Raw genomic sequence first — 18,115 nt, 5'->3', positions numbered from 1 at the left:
TTGTTAATTTTAATATAGATATAGTACTTGTTCATGTTGGATTGAAATAAAAGTTGAACTGGAAATTAATTTCGAAGATCTTAGATTTGTTAAATATATTTTTACCCTTTTTAGTTTGAATATTAGTACTCCGTACATATAAATTGGAACAGCAATAAAATATTTTTAGAACCTTTTTGATCAGGTTTCAAACAGGTAATAAGTGAAATAATTAAATATGTTTAATCTAAAAATTTGGGATTTTTAGGAACACTTTTATACGTTAACTGTTTAGCAATGGACACACCCCGTGAAAACTGTTGGTAGGATAAAACTAAAATACAGGCTGCTGAACTGTTGAAGTGGGTGGTACTGTTTCCTTTTTCAATAATCATTGTAGTTGATCATTGATATATATTATAATATAATTATAAATATTAATTATTAATTTTTAACTAATATTATCTTTATATAGATATATTTATGAATTAGATATATGTATATGTAGGATACTGAGTTAGCATCTCAACCCTTCACTTTCTCCTTCACTCTCACTTCCACCACCGAGGGCATCATGAGCCGCCACCCAACCGGCCACCCATCTCCGGTAACCCGACACCCACGAACACCACCACCATCGACCACATACACCTCAATTATGTGTATTTCTGTTTTCCTCCGTAAAACAAACACCCCTAACACCATCACGGCCAACTGTATTCCACTGTAAACCACCATGAATCACCCTACAAACCATCATCATCCTAACCGCCACCTTCTCTCTCTCTCTCTCTATATTTTTTTCATTATTTCTGCAACTCGCGATTACATTACTGTGATGTTTGTTGCGGCTGTAATCAATCGAGGACGTTCACAACCGTTGCCACTAGACCACCGGTCACCATCAACTTAATCATATTAGCCACCATACACAACCACCACCATCTCGTTTCAAATATATTTTTTTTCTTTCTTTGTTATCTTCGTTTTCAACGGATAACCATCGTTGCAAATATTGAACCGCCACCATCACCTTCCACGACACCACAAATAATCCAAATACTAGTTTCCCTGTTGCTATTCGATGTTACTGTTCAAGTGGAGAAGACGATGAACAGTGCATGATTAATGATAGATGATGCGTGAGATGGATGATGGAACAAATATGAGGACAAAACGATGATCATGATGACGGAGATAAGATCATGATGGGTGATGGAGATTGATGATGAAGATGGTGCTGTATTGGGACAGAAATATTACTGTTCGATGATAATGATTTGATGATGAAGATGAGATAATGAAGATGACGGATAGGGGAGACGATGAACAACGATGATACATGATGATGGTGTACGTTGACATATGAGGCGATGATGAACGAGATATGATGATATAACGAATGATGATGATGATAACGAAAGATGATGATAATTAATATAGAACGGCGATGATGAATTGATGATGATTAAATCGTTCCCCTTTTATTTTATAAACCTCAAAATCAATTTTTAGATTTTATTATTATAAGAGTTATACTTTTGGTTGTGTTGGATACTGGGAAGGTGAAGAAGAAAAGAGGAACAAAATAAAGCTTAAAAACAAATAAGTTGAGAGTTTAATCAGAAATGTGAAATGGTGTATTGGTCTTGGGTGTTGTCTGCGAACGAGAGATCCTGGGATCAAACCCAGGCTACAACAATTGTTTTTTTTTATTAATAGAAATCGCTGGGCTGCTGGACTCATTTCCTAATTGGGCCACAGAATTTATGTTATATTTTGGGCCATAAATGAATTAAATGAATAAGGATTGCTGTTGGGCCGAGATTAAGTGTTAAGAAATTAAGTATTGAAGATAAATTAAAGATTTAGCAAGCGGTGTAGTGGTTAGGCGTGTGGCATGTTTAGCGAGAGGTCTCGGGTTCGATCCTCACCGGGTGCATTCTTTTTATTTGAGGCCTTTAAAGGTAGTTCCATTATCAATTTATTTTATTATTATTATGATTGTAATGTAATTATAATTATTATTGTTAATGTATGTATTATTATATTTAACATGATTAAGATTATTGTTAGTATTATTTATTAGTTATTATGAGTATTATAAATATTAATCTAAGTATTTTTATCATTAATATTAGTATATTAGGAGTACCCTTTAACATTATTTTTTTTTATGAACACTAAATGTTTCCATTTAAAAACGATAAATATTATTAAACTTACCATTACTATTGAAAATGTTATTTTTGCTAAAACTATTATTTTTTACTTTATCATTATTAATAGAATTACCATTGTTACTAGAATTACTATTATCAGTATTATTATTATCCTTAAATTAGTATTACTACAATTGATAATGTTACAAAAAGAACGATATATACATACATATAAATACAGATATAATTACTAAAGAAAGTATACTAATACTACATAAAATTTTATTTTAACTAGTAACTTTAATTAAATATCAAATAAGTATCATAATGTAATGTAAGTATTAATAAAATTATATATATAAGAACATTAATTTTACTACATAAAATAATAGATATACACTTATTTGATTACGATTATATATTTAATATATATATACAAATTGATATAGGTTCGTGAATCCGAGGCCAACCCTGCATTGTCCAATATCGTAATATGTATTTTTACTACAAAATACAGTATGGTGAGTTTCATTTGCCTTTTTACCCTTTATATTTTTGGGCTGAGAATACATGCGCTGCTTTTATAACTGTTTTACGAAATAGACACAAGTATCTAAAATTACATTCTATGGCTGGATTATTAAATCGAATATGCCCCTTTTTAGTCTGGTAATCTAAGAATTAGGGAACAGACACCCTAATTGACGCGAACTCTAAAGATAGATCTATCGGGCCCAACAAGCCCCATCCAAAGTACCGGATGCTTTAGTACTTCGAAATTTATATCATGTCCGAAGGAGGATCCCGGAATGATGGGGATATTCTTATATGTATATTGTGAATGTCGGTTACCAGGTGTTCAATCCATATGAATGATATTTTTGTCTCTATGCATGGGACGTATGTTTATGAGAAATGGAAATATGAAATCTTGTGGTCTATTAAAAATTATGAAATGATTATTTATGTTAAACTAATGAACTCACCAACCTTTTGGTTGACACTTTAAAGCATGTTTATTCTCAGGTATGAAAGAAATCTTCCGCTGTGCATTAGCTCATTTTAAGGTTATTACTTGAAGTCATTCATGGCATATTTCGAAAGACGTTGCATTCGAGTCGTTGAGTTCATCAAGATTATTATTAAGTCAATTATAGTTGGATATATTATGAAATGGTATGCATGTCGTCAACATTCGATGTAAATGAAAGGTTGTCTTTTAAAAACGAATGCAATGTTTGTAAAATGTATCATATAGAGGTCAAGTACCTCGCGATGTAACCAACTATTGTGAATCGTTTGTAATCGATATGGACATTGTCCGGATGGATTAGGACGGGTCCTTTCAGATTTAAGATGGCCTGTAACTATTAAGCATGGCATATGATGATTTAATTGAGTTATTTCTAATAAGCATATGATAATGGGTCATAATTTTCCATAGATGTTTTGTATCTTAGAAATGAGTTTTGATTTAATTTTTGGCTAAGGTGAGAAATTGTGATCCATTTGGATCATAACTGTCCATTTTGACCCGTTTATAACAATTACCAATATAAGGTGCACTGATCAACTTAAATTATCGTTTGCTTCTACAATGTTATGTGTTTTCTTCTCCAAGGTTTTGCAGCCAACTAATTTGAACCCATTCCCATTCTTCATACTCTAACTTCAATTGTTAAAGATAAATAAGTCAACTCAACATGTGAGTGCTTGGGTGATTTAGGAGGTGTGCTAAACCAGGTTGGGGTCAAAATGAGGTAGGTTGGGTTATTAGTCATGTTGGAAATAGTTAGAGAATAACATATGCCATCAGTGACAGTGTGACACATGGGCAAGATTCAAACTTTTTTGCAACACTGATATGTTTTTGACTGCACTTAATTTGTTTCTTAATCAATTAACTAATTTGTAGTTCAGTATGAAATCTATTACTCATGTTATTGACAAATGGGCAGCCTATGGAATGGTAGGAATAATTCAATTTAAATGTTAATACATTCTCTGCCAATTGATGATATTTGAGTAAGTTAATCGATGATATTTCGTAGGAATAATCCAATTTAAATGTTAGAAGTTGGTAAAAAAGGCATGAGTTATTTGGAATACCGATCACATTACAACATATGGGCTTTAATGAAGTGGTGTTTGCTCTTATTATTTTTTAATGCAGTACATTCATGTAATTTAATCGATTAGAGGTCATTGTTGTAAACAAAGGCAATCTTTTTATTGGATTTGTTATTTGTTCATAGATAACATTAATTGCATGTTTTTTCTACAAGCTAATGAAATTAATATCCTTTCTATACTTTAACTTTATTAATGTTTTCTAGCTAAAATATTTATATTATGTCTTGCAGATCCAACTGGAATTCGGGGAGATCAAAGTGAAAGCTTCAGGAACATATATTTGTCTACATGTCCTCCAACTTTAGCTTTATAGCAGATGTGGTAAAATGGGCGGGTCATCCAACTAAAAAAATCGTTTTATGGAAAGTATGAAAGGTTGTATGCATTAAAATTGGAATACACTATTTGCAACTTTTGACCTAGCAAATTCTAACATCAACACAACCCACTTTGTGTTCTCGCTCCTTGCATTTTCTATAGCACGGGAGAATGAAGAGTAATGATTTCAGCAAGAGTAGTCGGACGGACTACGTTCGTTATAAAGCTTTTAATTGTTATGACTCATTTGAAAAGAACCATGGATTACAAGCAACGGATTAGAAAAATTATCTTCCCTACCACTAGCATCTAACCATTCATTCCACTAAAAAAAAAATAACTTATTGCTCAATAAGTAAAAGCTAAGCTTTTTCTTCCATTTTTACCCCAAAAAGGAAATCAAACGGGAGAAAAGAAATTAAAAAGGGGTCTAGAAACCGAAGGGTTTGTTTTCAAGTTTGTTTATAAAAAAAAAATAAATGAAAATAAGGTGGATGAAGAGGAAGGAAGAGGTATCCTTCGAATTTAAAAGGATGTGTTGGAGGGGAAATTAGACTAACCATCAATCCCTCTTCTTCCCTTTCTTTTCAAAAAAATAATCAGGAACGCTTAATCTTTTTACTCTCCACCCACTTACTTTCTTTTCTCCCAAAAATAAATTGGGGGGAACAGACCCTAAATCACGGCGATATTCAAACAAGGAAAAAAAAAAAAAAAACCCTAATTCTCTCCCATAAATCATCAGAAAGTTTCAATCTTTAAATTCTCGCCATGGATGATGTTAACACCTATTTCCTTATGATACACCATTAGATGAAGACAGTAATCAAAGATCTAAAGCAACTCATTTCGAAATCATAATGAGAGAACGAAACCATCACGTTAAAGAGAACGTCATCGATGACCACGTTGACGGTTATGAAGATTTCCACACTTTAAATGAAAATGAATTCGATGACGATGATCAAAGAGATGTTAGTGAATTTCAGAATTCACCTATGGAAATTGAGGAAGATTTTAGAATTTGTCAATATGAAATTCTAGCTTATCGTATAGTTGTACGATCATTTATTTGTTAAATTGAATTGTGTTTTGTTGTATATATTTATATTTATATTTAAAATATATATAATTATAACAATTATATTTGTTTGTCATTGATTGTGTGTATGTTAGGGTTCGTGAAGGTGCCTAACAATATGAAATGAGACGGGATGAATTGGAGCACTTAAAGGTATATAAATTACTCAGTAAACGAGCTTATTTTGCTAATTTTAGTACTTCATTTTTAGGTTTTATTTGAAGTTAAATATATATATATATTGAGAGTTATTGATAAGGAAATTTATTTATATTTATAAGAAAATAAGAATGAAGATGATACTTGCAGCGTCATTAGGAAAAAGGCATCCTTTTTGTGTTATATTTTATTGTTTTTCTATTTAGGTGGTGTTGACACAGTTGATAAGAGAATTGAAGACGCTCTCGTTTGACTAATTACATTATAATAGACTAATTACATTATAATAGGCTGTTCTTGCATCTGCATATGTTCCTGAGATGCCTCATCGTGGGCTTAAAGTTGGGCATACAAACTTAGTTGCAGGCAGGTTTTGATGCCTTCATCTTTCAAATATGTGCTTACCTTTGTAGAGCCTTGTCTGTCATTTTTTCTTCTTTGTTTGAATTTATCTTATTCTACTGGTTTTTTGTTGGCTTGTGGAGTATGAAATACTTGAGATGGACGTGGAGTATGAAAATACTTGAGGTATGTACTGCATTTTTGCTGTTTTTAACTTGAGCCTTATTGCATGGTTTGTGTATGACTAAGTTAATTATTAATGGTAAAGATTTCTTCGTTTAACCCGTAGTAACCCATAGAAAGCAGAATGCTAACAGAAGGTAATTAGATATTTTGAGTGCCCCGTTTTTTATAATTTCATAAATCGACGTAACATATATCTTATACGTATATATTTTGATAACAGCTAAAATCAATCTGTCACATCGAATTTAAGCCTAAAACACAACCAATCATTCTGTCACATCTACTATCCTCAATCGCCAATGGGGATTGTGGATGTAAGTGAAAAAATTGTGACTAAGTTAAGAAGGGAAGGGTATTGGGGAAGCATTGACTGCTTATGTACTGATTAAGCAACTCGAGGTTTCGTTTTCTCATAGGGACGTGGTGTTTAGACTTGGGCTCAGAATATTGTGTCCTTTTGAACCTTTTGATTATCTCATATTTGATTGATCTTCTATACAATAATTGTGTTTGCTTATTATTTTCCATTTTGTTAAGTATTTGTTGGACCTATATTGTCTCTTGGATGAAAATTATTATTAATTGTTTGTTGAACGTTTAGATTATTGGATGTTTCACAATAGTAGCACTATTGTTTGCTATAAGTGGTAGTTTGGTTTTGCGATATTCAACGTCATTATATGGATAGATATTGACAGATCATGTAGATAAGGTAGTTAATCTTTTTACTTCTAACCATAATTCTATTTAAAGGTGCGATGATCCAAATCATTGTTATTGTATATATAATTTTTGAGTATCTATAATATCATTGGTTACACTGAAATAGTCAAAAGCATAATTTTGTTATGTCTCTTATTAGGGTGATCAACTGTGCGTGAAAAGAATTTAACGGAGATGCGAAGTATACTTAAAGAAAAAACAAGGTCCTTCGGTGTTGACACTCGTCATAAAACAATTTAGCTACACGATAATTGTTTATTATTAAAATCTGATACTAGAACTAGATATCCAACATCATGCTATCAACCATCTTTGTTTAATCCTTTATATTCAATATTTTATATGACATTTATATCTACTATTTGTTTCAACTTCATGCTTTGGATAGATTTGTATTTTACACACATTTTTTGTCAATGACATTTATTTGTTCATACATAATATATTACATTTGTAATTTTTATTGCCGAAACCTGCAAATTTTGCGAGAATTAAGCTAATTATAATTTATTTATCACAACATTTAACAATACAAGACGACACCAAAAGCAACTGAAAACACCAGCAGTTACATGTCACAAAAAGAAGCTGAGGTTTTAGACATTAGAATATACAAAAGGCTATTGAAAAACTTTAGATATTCTGATTATTCCGTTCCCTACATGAATAAGAAAAAGAAACCAGCAGCGACTAATTATACTGCAGTATAAGAACTAAAAAAATCCACAAAAAAAAGAGAAGGGAAAAAAAATACGGATATCATCATCTTCTACCTTCAAAATTTGATATTAAATGTTTGTTTTTCAACGTTTTAAAGCTGCTGCTGCTGCTGCTGCTTCTTCTTCAATCACTATATTCATCACCACCAGAACCATAAGAATCTGAATCGTCTACTTTAAAATTCCTTCCATCATTTCCACCACCGCCTACGTAATCGTTATTCATTATCTCATCATTATCTTCTTCTTCTTCTTCTTCTTCTTCTTCTTCTTCTTCTTCTTCATCTTCAGCAACCTCGTCATAACTTATTTCCATTCCACTCCATCTACTTTGATTATTGGCAATACCATACCCTTCTCCATTTCCCATTTCAAACCTACCTTGATCATCATCATCATCTGATTCACTTGCTGCTTCTTCTTCGCTAACATGGAAACTTGGGTTGTGTGTTCTTCCCATGTTGTCAACTGGTTGATGAAGCCATTCCTCTTCCATATTATTATTATTGAAGTTGCTAACGTATGGTTCCGCTTCTTCTTCGGGAGCTTTTTTTTTTATTCTTTTTCTCCTAATCGTTCGGCGGCCCCTTCCATGTGTTTGTTGATTATTAATAACATGATGATGACTCATCAAGGTTGCATTGTCTCTATAATTTTGTCGAGGGACTGAAATGGAAACTCCTATCCGTTTCTGCAACTTTCCACCACCACGACTACTACTACGTCCAGCACCGCTACCACGAGGCTGTTTTATCAGCTTTCCTTGATGATGATCTGTTGTTGTTGTCGTTGTATCTAAGCTGGTTTTCCCGATATTCTTCAAGAAAGTGAACTTCAAAGGAGATTTCTGTAAACAAACAAACAAGTTGGGTTTATTAAAATAATAATAATAATAAGATAATCACAATTCACAATACCCACACAACGTAAAAAAAAAAAATACCTCTACTATGATATTGGTGGTTGATTCGTCTCCCAAATTGAGTTGAGCTGCTGCTGCTTTCTGTTGAGGAGTGTAGGAAATTAAACCATCGAGCTCGAAAAGCCTTAGAGCAACAGCAGCCGTGGTTTCTGGTATCCATTGTAGCACGGGAACGGGACCCACACCCACACCCGAACCACCCTTTTCTGATATCCCAAGCAGTTCTTGTGTAGTCTCAAAGTTTAAAGACAAATAGTCCCTTTTTATCACACTCTCAAACCATGTAAGAACCTGCCAGCAGCAACCAAATTTAAACCACATACATTATCATCATCATTAAAATCAATCTTGTGTAATTGATTGATTGATACATTAATTAATTTTACGTGGACAAATCAAAATATAACCATTTCCATGATCATATATATATAATTCAACTACACTACTACATTTTACGAAAATGAGTTTTAACCACCTGTAGAAGATCAGAAGATGACAACGATGCGTGCAACTTTGAACACCAAGTGTTTCTATTGTTCTCCGTCCAACAAGATTTCAATGCCTCACTCGGAACCAAAGCCTGTCGTCGATTACGATTACAAAAAGACAGATTATTTCAATTGTAATATAAGTTTTTTAATGGTATTTATTTACAAGGCATTTGACACACATAATTTATAACTATTTCTTTGTTTTTTCTGTTTGACCCATATATAAGATAAGATATAACATAATAATAAATGACACAAACTTGTTACGGATGTGATTAATTCAATTATAAAAGCATGATGATACAATTCTGCGTAAGGACCAAAAAAGTAATAATGTGTTTGGAAAAAAAAATGAAAATACTTACCTCCAAGAATGTTAACAGAGACTTGATCAATCGGATTCTTATCGGGTGACTAATATCCCAATCATCATCATCATTTGAATCATCACCACCAATATTAATATTATTATTATTATTATCTTCTGTCTTCTTTGTTTCAACGAGATATTTCAATTTTTGACCAAACGTGCTGAGCGACCTATCGCAGCGTGGACAACTACTACTGCTAGTAGCCTTGTTGTTGCCGTCAAAGCAGGAATACGAAGACGTGTGACAAAAATCGCAAATTCCCTGCAGTGGGGTACACCGTTGTTTACCGTGTACCATAGCTGACAAATCTGATGAATATAAACATTCTTTCCACATCCACCTCTCTACATCTCGATATCGTTTCATTGCATTATTTTTCTCCAATTCGTTCCTTCCCAGCTCGATTTTAAAAGAAGACGACGAGGATGATGATGCTTCCATTGAAGAATCACAAGTAGTAGTACTAGAAACACTAATTGTATCACTACTAGTAATTCTTGAATTTCTTCTTCTTCTGATGTTTTCCTTAAACGACATTTCTATTTTTTGCAACATTATGTGTAAATGAGATTCCCGGGCTCCACGTGTATCCAACGAAGATAAAAGAGAATCGAATGCCTACATTTTCACAAACAAAAACAATAACAATAACAATAACAATAACAATAACAATAACAATAACAATAACAATAACAATAACAATAACAATAACAATAACAATAACAATAACAATAACAATAATAATAATGTTAACAATTAATTAAAATGCAGTGGACCCAAACCAATTTTATAAAGTAGATGCTGCTGCAAGATGGGGCAGAGTTAAGTTGACCCACAAACATATTTTTTTATGTCACTAATATGAGTTTTTTTACATTGATTGATTGATAATAAAATCTAAGATATGTATGAATACTAAATTACAGTATCCCGTTAGATAAATATGAATCTTTAATTAAAGCAAGCTTAGAGTTACTTTGAACCATTTGACCGATTCATTTTCCCCCCTTTAGCCAACAAATTTGATTCAAATCAAATTCACCCGTTTGTAATGACCACCTCTAAAACGATGCCACAAATACAAGAATTATGATTTACGCATTATGGGACTGGGTGTTAGCATCTAATTAAGAGTTAAGAAACATATGCATACATACATATATACATATACAACATACATATATACATATAACACACTTTAAAAAATTTTAAATACCTGTTCTGAATCAATTAGCCTCCAACAACCGTTTTGTAGTTCAACAAATATCCTGCCAGATCCTGGATCGTGGCTGGATGTAGATGCGACAAACTGCCAATATCGATTACGCCTTCGATCCTGACCCAAAGGTAACGATCTGTACACATACATATCTTCCGCTTTGTGACCAATGAAAGCTTTCAACTGCAACCGTGATCTTTCAGCAGTATTATTATTATTATGATTTTGATTTTGACCTGGCATCTGGCCTGTTGAAAAACCATCTTGACCCGTTTGTAAGTTCCCATCATTATTAATTGTATTATCAATCAACGGGCTTTCGCTGCCCTCTGTGGCTGCTGCTGCCATAACCGAAGAAGAATCTGGAAATTTAGCTACAAAGTCTTCTCGCATGCGTTTTTTATCAAGTTGGGATTCTACCCACATTTGCTTTCTAACAGCAGTGGCAACATCTAACCGATCCTGTAAAAGAGTTGTTTTAGATTAGAGAATGAAAAAAATAATAATAATAATTTAAAAAGTGAATATTTATTTATTTATTTAGTCAATAATAAAAAAAATACCTACCTCAAGAACTAGACGAATAATGTTTCCTTCATTGGCAATGCCAATTATAGCAACAAGAGCACTGAGACGATCCTCGACACAAAGATCTGAATATTCTCCTTCTGTAAGCCCTTTAACCCACGATTCTCCTAATTTTCTTTCATCAAGCTCCGTATTTCCTTGATCAATACTGTTCAGACCCACACCTTGAACACAAAATTAAATTAAAATTAAATAATAATAAATTAGAATTATTTATTATATTAAAGAATAAGAAGAAGAAAAAAAATATAATAACAGATAAAAGATCAAATCTAGGGTGAGAAAGCAAAACCAAAACACCTTTAGTCCAAAAAGAAGAAAAGTTATAAACCCATTAGAATTAGATTAGATCCCTTTCTTTTAAGATTAATTTCTTTTTAATTTACCTGTCTGACCCATAAAAAGAGAAGAAAAAAAAACACCAAATCGATCCATCCATAAGTAAATGTGATTTGTCATGTCTAATAATAATCAAAACATTAACTTACCAGCAGCTTTTTCGAAATCGGTTTTCATATCAACATCAACATCATCACAAGTGGAAGTTTTAACATCTTCATTGTACACAATAATATTGTTGTCTTTATTATTAGTAACCGGAGTCCCAAATTCATCGATTTCGGTACCCTCACACTCGTAATCTTCATCTTTCTCAACATCCTCCTCCTCCTCCTCCTCCTCAACGTTGACCAACCCCTCCGCCGCTAGAAACCCGTTGTTGTTAGTGAAACTCTGTATCTTTTCTTTCGCACTTGAAATTACTTCATCGGCAGTAGCAGGATCCTTCCTAAAAGCAGGCCGCACACAATACGTCGAAGGAGCTATCCTTTCAAATAATATCGGGTCCCTTGATAACGCAACCGAGATCGAAGCATCTGGCGTTTTGCTTGATGTAAGATCACGGAGACCGGTTTTCTTCAATAGAAAAAATAAGAAAAAAAAATATAAGCCAAACGGAATCTTTATAACAAAAAATACATCATAATTCAACCTTTTTGTACCAACCTGAATTTTGTTAGCAAGTTCTAAAACGTTTAGACCTTTGCTACCCTCGAGACAGAGAACGTGATAAGCAGCGAATTTGACTGTCCCGGGAGTCAAACGATGCCTTGACTTTTTTTGAAGGTGGACTCCTTTTTCTTGCATCAATGTGGCTGCGTTTTCAGCGGCTGAACCATTCCTTAGCATTGTAATTACATCCTCACAGCCTTTACCCTGCACCACCATCAGACCAGTAAGTTTTAATAACTACACACGTCAGGCCTGGTTGACCCGCAGACACATGTTCTGACAAGATGGTCAATTATTACCCAAAAAGAAATTAATGTTATATACACACCTCATCATTTTCAGGCATGCTTGAATGCTTCGTCTTATTTTTCTTCAAGTGGGGTCCAAAACCAGCAGATAAAGCAAATTGTCGAAGTACTTCAGGCCATGTTAATGGATTTAAATGTTTAAGCCAATTGCGTATGTCGAATCCCCACATGTATGCCTATTTAAAATAAATAAATAAATAAATTGTCAATATAACTTACAAACCTTTTATATAGTTTAACATCTACAGAGTTATTATTTAATTTTATTTAAATAGATAATAAGAATAATTTACCCCTTCAACGATCTGAGGGTGACCACCTTCAGGATTAGCAACTGTATATTGATTTGTTCCGGGTCCACCTGAGGGTGTCCTTGCGACATCTTCGATATCTCTTATGATCACCTTTAATAGAGCAATGTGAACTTCTCCCAATAACCTTGAATCCTGAAAAAAATAAAAAAAATAATAATAACATAAAAAACTTTTTATAAAACAAAGAATCTCACAAAATAAACGAAGAAATCAGAGTTGTGGTAAAACTCACGTAATCATGAAGAGCTTGAACAAACTCGTCAAGGGTAAACGGCCAAAGACCAAGAATGTCAGCAAAAGTCATACAAAATCTCCAAACCTGTGATGATAGTAATAAAAGAACAGAGTATATAGTTTACATATTTTAACCATTATAATAATAAAACACATATTTAATAATTAGTAATTACTTATTAAAGGAAATAAAGGAAAAAATATATATATATATATATGAATAGAGAGGGACATACCATGAGAAGATTTCCGACATTTTCTTCCGAGTCAACCCAAGGATGAATTGAAAATGGCTTTTTTAATCGCGTTTGCACAGACTTTGGTGGGAACTCACATAAGAGATCTGAGAGATAATGTTAACTCAAGTTAGTTAGTAGCTTAAACATGAATTTATCATCAGAATGTGATTTAATGACATTGTTTGACCACAGATCAAGTATCTAAACATCCACAGCAGCAGCAGCAGCAGCAGCAGCTGCTGCAGCAGCTGCAGCAGCAGCAGCAGCAGCAAACGAATTGAAATTTTGAGACGAAATCATCAATCCGTAATGATTAATGATAATGGCAGTGGTAGGTAGGTAGGTATGTGTACCTCGAAATGAATCGAGATTTTGCAAAGTTTCGTAGTCAAGTGAAGTTATTGAAGTCAAGCCTTTGCTAGATGTGGCCAAGTCCAGCAATTCAAGACGCTCATCCTCGATTAGTTCCATTGATTCTTTAGCAATCTTTCTTGCTGCTGCCTTCTCTGCAGCAGCCTTGAGTTTGATAGCTTCTCTCTCTTTACGAAGCTCTTCCTTCTGTCTTCTTCTCTCAGCCTTTTAATAGCATAATAGTCAAAACATAAAGTCAATCCAAGAGTCAAACAAAAGTGGTCCACTTTCAATGAATAAAAATTAACTGGTAATTGTAGGCTCCGTTTCACTTGGGAAAGGCAAACGAGAATTATTAATATATGTATGTATGTATATGTATATGTATGTATATATATATATATATATATATATATATATATATATATATATATATATAATTCAAAATTACCATAATACCCCTGCTTGTATAACTGTGAAAGTTACTGTTCACAGGAGGGTATGAAGGCAATTTGACTATTGAATCTCAAACAAATATACCTTTAAAGATTCCTTTTGCAAGAACTTCTCTCTCCTTTCAAGTTCACGCCTTTCCTCACGTTGAAATCTTTCCTCTTGACGTTGTCTTTCACGCATCATTCTTTCTTCTTCCTTACGTCTCTCGCGGTCCTGTTTTTCCATTTCTTTTTTCATCTGCTCTTCTCTCTAATACACATCATACATACATAAAGATAATATTTCCACAACTATTATTATTATTATTACACTCTATATATAACGAGTTTCAAAAACATAATTAAAATTTAAAAATCAAGCTACCTTTTTCCTCAACATATCTTTTTTTTCAAGCTCTTTCTTCATCCTCTTTTCGGAATTACCATCTCCTCTTCCCATGACTACATCATCACTCTACAAAAAAACAAGGAAACCAAGTATTACTTACTGATTTTAGACGTTTATCAACTATTTTACAACTATACCCTTCCTGTGCAAACTAGGTCAACATTAGGTCAACGATAATCATTATTAAAGGTCGTACTTTTATCTTATGTTTTCCGTATAAAGGAAGAAGAAGAATAAACAGTTTACTGTTTCAAAGTGTATTGTACTTTACCTCGTTTACTATTGTATGAGGCGTACCTATATTAAAATCTATTGTATGTATGAAACCTGTCAATTTCGTGTATTTTATGTACATTTTCGTGTTTTTTGCTTCTGTTGTGTTGTGTGTACTTATACTGTACGTTTTGGGTGAATTTTTACATACAATAGACGAAATTTTACAGTTTCAATAAATTCAAGAGGCAAAATGAATATATGCCGCATACGACAGTAAAAGAGATAAACTATAATACACTTTGAAACAATTAACCCTAAAAAAGAACGAAGCAAGAACACGAAATCGTTTTGAGTTATATCTCCAAATCTTCCGATTTCTACTCGAATCCAATACTGTGAATAGTATACAAGAGTTATTATTATTAAATACAACATGAGTATACCTTGCGTTTCCTCCACATTTGAATGTCGTCACTGGGTTGAATGAAATCGTGATCGTTTATTTGTGACGATAAATGTCCCATTTCCCTTTTTGGAATCAATCCTCCCTTCAAATGTCCAAGGCCAGGAGCAACATAAGAAGATGACATCATCCCGTTTTGAAGACCTAATCTTTGGTCACTCGGGTACCCAACCGGTGAATCGTATAACTGAGATACGGCTCCGTACTGTTCATGTTTTATATTTTTATGAACACCTGCCTCTTGAAAATTAGCCACCTCAACCTAAAAATAAACACAAATTGTTATTAAAAAAACTGTCAACATTTACCATTTTATTAGTTGTCTCCTTATCATGGAGACAGCAAACATTACAAATAACTAGATGAAACACTTGATTAGAAGTTAATAATAGAAGTAGAGTACTTTTACTGGATGCGGATCAAGTTGCGAAAATACATTCCCTTCGTATGAATTCCTATTTTGACTGTGACGCTTCTTCACCACTGCTAACACGCAAACCACAAAAAAGATATAATAACTTGCATGACTGTCGATAAGTAACAAGCAAGATATCTCAATAAAATTTTAATTAAGTACGGTCTTAAGCGTCATAACACATATATAAGGGGGAAATAGGAAGACTTAATTGAAATTATCCAAGAAACTGTATTTAATTCCTGAATTTAAATTTAAAAACCCTAACTCAGTTATATATATTTACAGATATCTTTATTAAAAAACCCAGTTAGCATATCCAACACTTTTGACCAGGGTATACAATACCATATTATTTTGAAGATGAACTGCAATGAAATTTTTTTTAATCTTTTAACAATACAAAAAAAAATATAGTTCAAACTATACCCTACACCCTGCCACGTAATTTGGTTAATATATCTAATCTTTCAGCCTTGGCTCCTAATGTAAGGCAAAAACATATTGTGTTCATAGACTCAGATATCACAACTTGTAAGAGATTTTTTTTTTTTTCTTCATAATATTCCGAACTAATTTGCATATTAAAGAATTCAAACTAACTACAAAATACATACATTGACAATTTATTAATTAACAATCATTAAGACTAGTAAAGTATCAAGTACCTATTGGTGTCCCAAATGCACCAGGAGGCAGCTCATCAAATTCTATTCCAAGGGCCGGCCCATCTTCCCTTAACGACTCACCCAATTGGACTTCCACACACTCAATAATTCTTCTAAACATCATCTTCTGTTGGGTTAATTCATAAGCCCTGCTACGCACCACGGGTTCATTAAACTGGCTAGAATCCGAATCTGAACCAGACCCTGACCCAGACTCATGAGGTGACCTCGAACGTGAACCATGGTCACTGCCACCTTCACGATCAACCACCATCAACTCATGTCCAGAAGACTTTGTTAATTCCATCCGTTCTCCACCTGAACCTTCACCCACAGGCCTTTTTGCACTCCCTCCTTTTTTGTCTTTTAACCGTCGGTGACAAAACCACATTTGCAATTGTCGATCGGTTAACCCTAAATCTATTGACAGCTGTGCTCTCGTTGCCTCGGATGGATACATCTCAGCTGCAAAAAAATATTACTCAATTAATCCATATAAAAAGATACAAATAATACAAATATATATATATATATATATATATATATATATATATATATATATATATATATATATATATATATATATATAGATAACCCTCAAAAAGCTCTAGCAACATAACAATTTTTACAAAACAAATCTTCAAAAACTTAAATAAAAATAGTGCTTCAAATTTGAGGCTGAACCAAGATAATACAAATCAAATCTTCAAATTTTAACTACAAACATATAATAAATTCATCAATCAACTCCCAAAACAACCAAGAAATCTATCAAATCTAAAAAATATATATGAAAACCAAAATATCACCGAAAAAATTAATGCAAAAACTGAAAAAATTAGTAAGAAGATGAAGACATACATATATAAGCTTTTTCAAGTACTCCAAGTTGATGAGGAGTCTTCATCTGGCGTTTAGGTTTCTTGGATCCATCAGATTGACCATTATTTCCATCGTTCATGTTCCGATTTCCTTCTCCTTCCGAACCAGTCTCCATTTTTTAGGGTTAAAAATCGAAACTTTAAACGAAACCCTAGAAAATTACCCCCAAATCCAAAGCTAGGGCACCCAGATGAAAAAACACATAAAGATTACAACTTTATGATATGAATCCTCAAAACAAAGAAAACCCACGAACGAATTATGTTTAAGTAATCGAAAAAATAGAGGATATATAGAGATTAGAGATTATATATACGGCGTATATAATAAAAGGCAAAGATGTAGAGAGAGGGAAAAGAAAGGAAGAATTCTTGAGCGAGAAACAAAAAAAAAATCAACAATAATAAGAATTAAGAATTAATGATGGTAAAGTTATTTAGATGAATATATGATATATGATGATGATGATGATGATGTGATATTATATTATTGGGATTATTACGATTCCAAAGGAACAAGGAAAGAACAACAAGGATAATAGTTACAAGTCGTCCCTTTGATCTGATTATAATTAATCTTTTCATATTTGTTTTTGTTTTGACAGATTTTATTTTAATTTCTCGTGTTGGTTTTCTTTTTTCCTTCTTTTTGTTTGTGTAAAATTTTGATTTGATTTAGATTTGGATTTAGATATTCAATATATTCATTCAATTCTATTCTATTTTAACACAAACACGTTGTGTAGTGTGTTTCTTGAATTTGTAAATACACACAAAGA

At 32.8% G+C, this 18,115-nt stretch overlaps 1 protein-coding gene and 1 long non-coding RNA gene across 3 annotated transcripts; one reads left to right on the top strand and one right to left on the bottom strand.

The window, feature by feature from the left end:
* The first annotated feature begins 5,081 nt into the window (after positions 1-5,081).
* On the top strand, positions 5,082-6,947 carry LOC139855802 (uncharacterized). The gene is made up of 3 exons (XR_011761571.1): positions 5,082-5,650; positions 5,769-5,826; positions 6,039-6,947. It is a non-coding gene; the product is annotated as an uncharacterized lncRNA (long non-coding RNA).
* Positions 6,948-7,692: 745 nt separating this feature from the next.
* Positions 7,693-17,798, bottom strand: LOC139854668 (homeobox-DDT domain protein RLT1-like). 2 transcript variants are annotated; one of them, XM_071843960.1, is made up of 19 exons: positions 17,317-17,798; positions 16,456-16,920; positions 15,776-15,858; positions 15,353-15,634; positions 14,670-14,759; positions 14,391-14,555; positions 13,853-14,075; positions 13,497-13,603; positions 13,259-13,345; positions 13,006-13,158; positions 12,733-12,888; positions 12,399-12,608; positions 11,882-12,308; positions 11,373-11,557; positions 10,803-11,267; positions 9,581-10,204; positions 9,200-9,304; positions 8,746-9,015; positions 7,693-8,649 (listed from the first exon to the last, which is right to left on the bottom strand). In XM_071843960.1, exons 1-19 carry the CDS (start codon positions 17,450-17,452, stop codon positions 7,927-7,929), a joined length of 4,956 nt encoding a protein of 1,651 aa, XP_071700061.1. In that variant the 5' UTR covers positions 17,453-17,798; the 3' UTR covers positions 7,693-7,926. The 2 variants fall into 2 exon arrangements, with proteins under 2 accessions (XP_071700061.1, XP_071700062.1); XM_071843961.1 differs by having other exon boundaries at positions 15,776-15,855.
* Between the last annotated feature and the right edge of the window lie 317 nt (positions 17,799-18,115).

Source organism: Rutidosis leptorrhynchoides, chromosome 6 (genome assembly GCF_046630445.1).
Source record: "Rutidosis leptorrhynchoides isolate AG116_Rl617_1_P2 chromosome 6, CSIRO_AGI_Rlap_v1, whole genome shotgun sequence".
Taxonomy (NCBI): Eukaryota; Viridiplantae; Streptophyta; class Magnoliopsida; order Asterales; family Asteraceae; genus Rutidosis; species Rutidosis leptorrhynchoides.
This window is presented reverse-complemented; position numbering and strand designations above follow the sequence as displayed.

What these genes read in the sequence shown, in the direction of transcription:
- LOC139854668 (XM_071843960.1), bottom strand. Translation starts at nt 17,452, where the DNA reads ATGGAGACTGGTTCGGAAGGAGAAGGAAATCGGAACATGAACGATGGA. An exon ending in ACTTGAAAAAGCTTATATAT is followed by an intron (nt 16,921 to 17,316) that starts GTATGTCTTCAT and finishes ATTTTTTTGCAG; the next exon opens with CTGAGATGTATCCATCCGAG. An exon ending in ACCCTCAGATCGTTGAAGGG is followed by an intron (nt 12,889 to 13,005) that starts GTAAATTATTCT and finishes TATTTTAAATAG; the next exon opens with GCATACATGTGGGGATTCGA.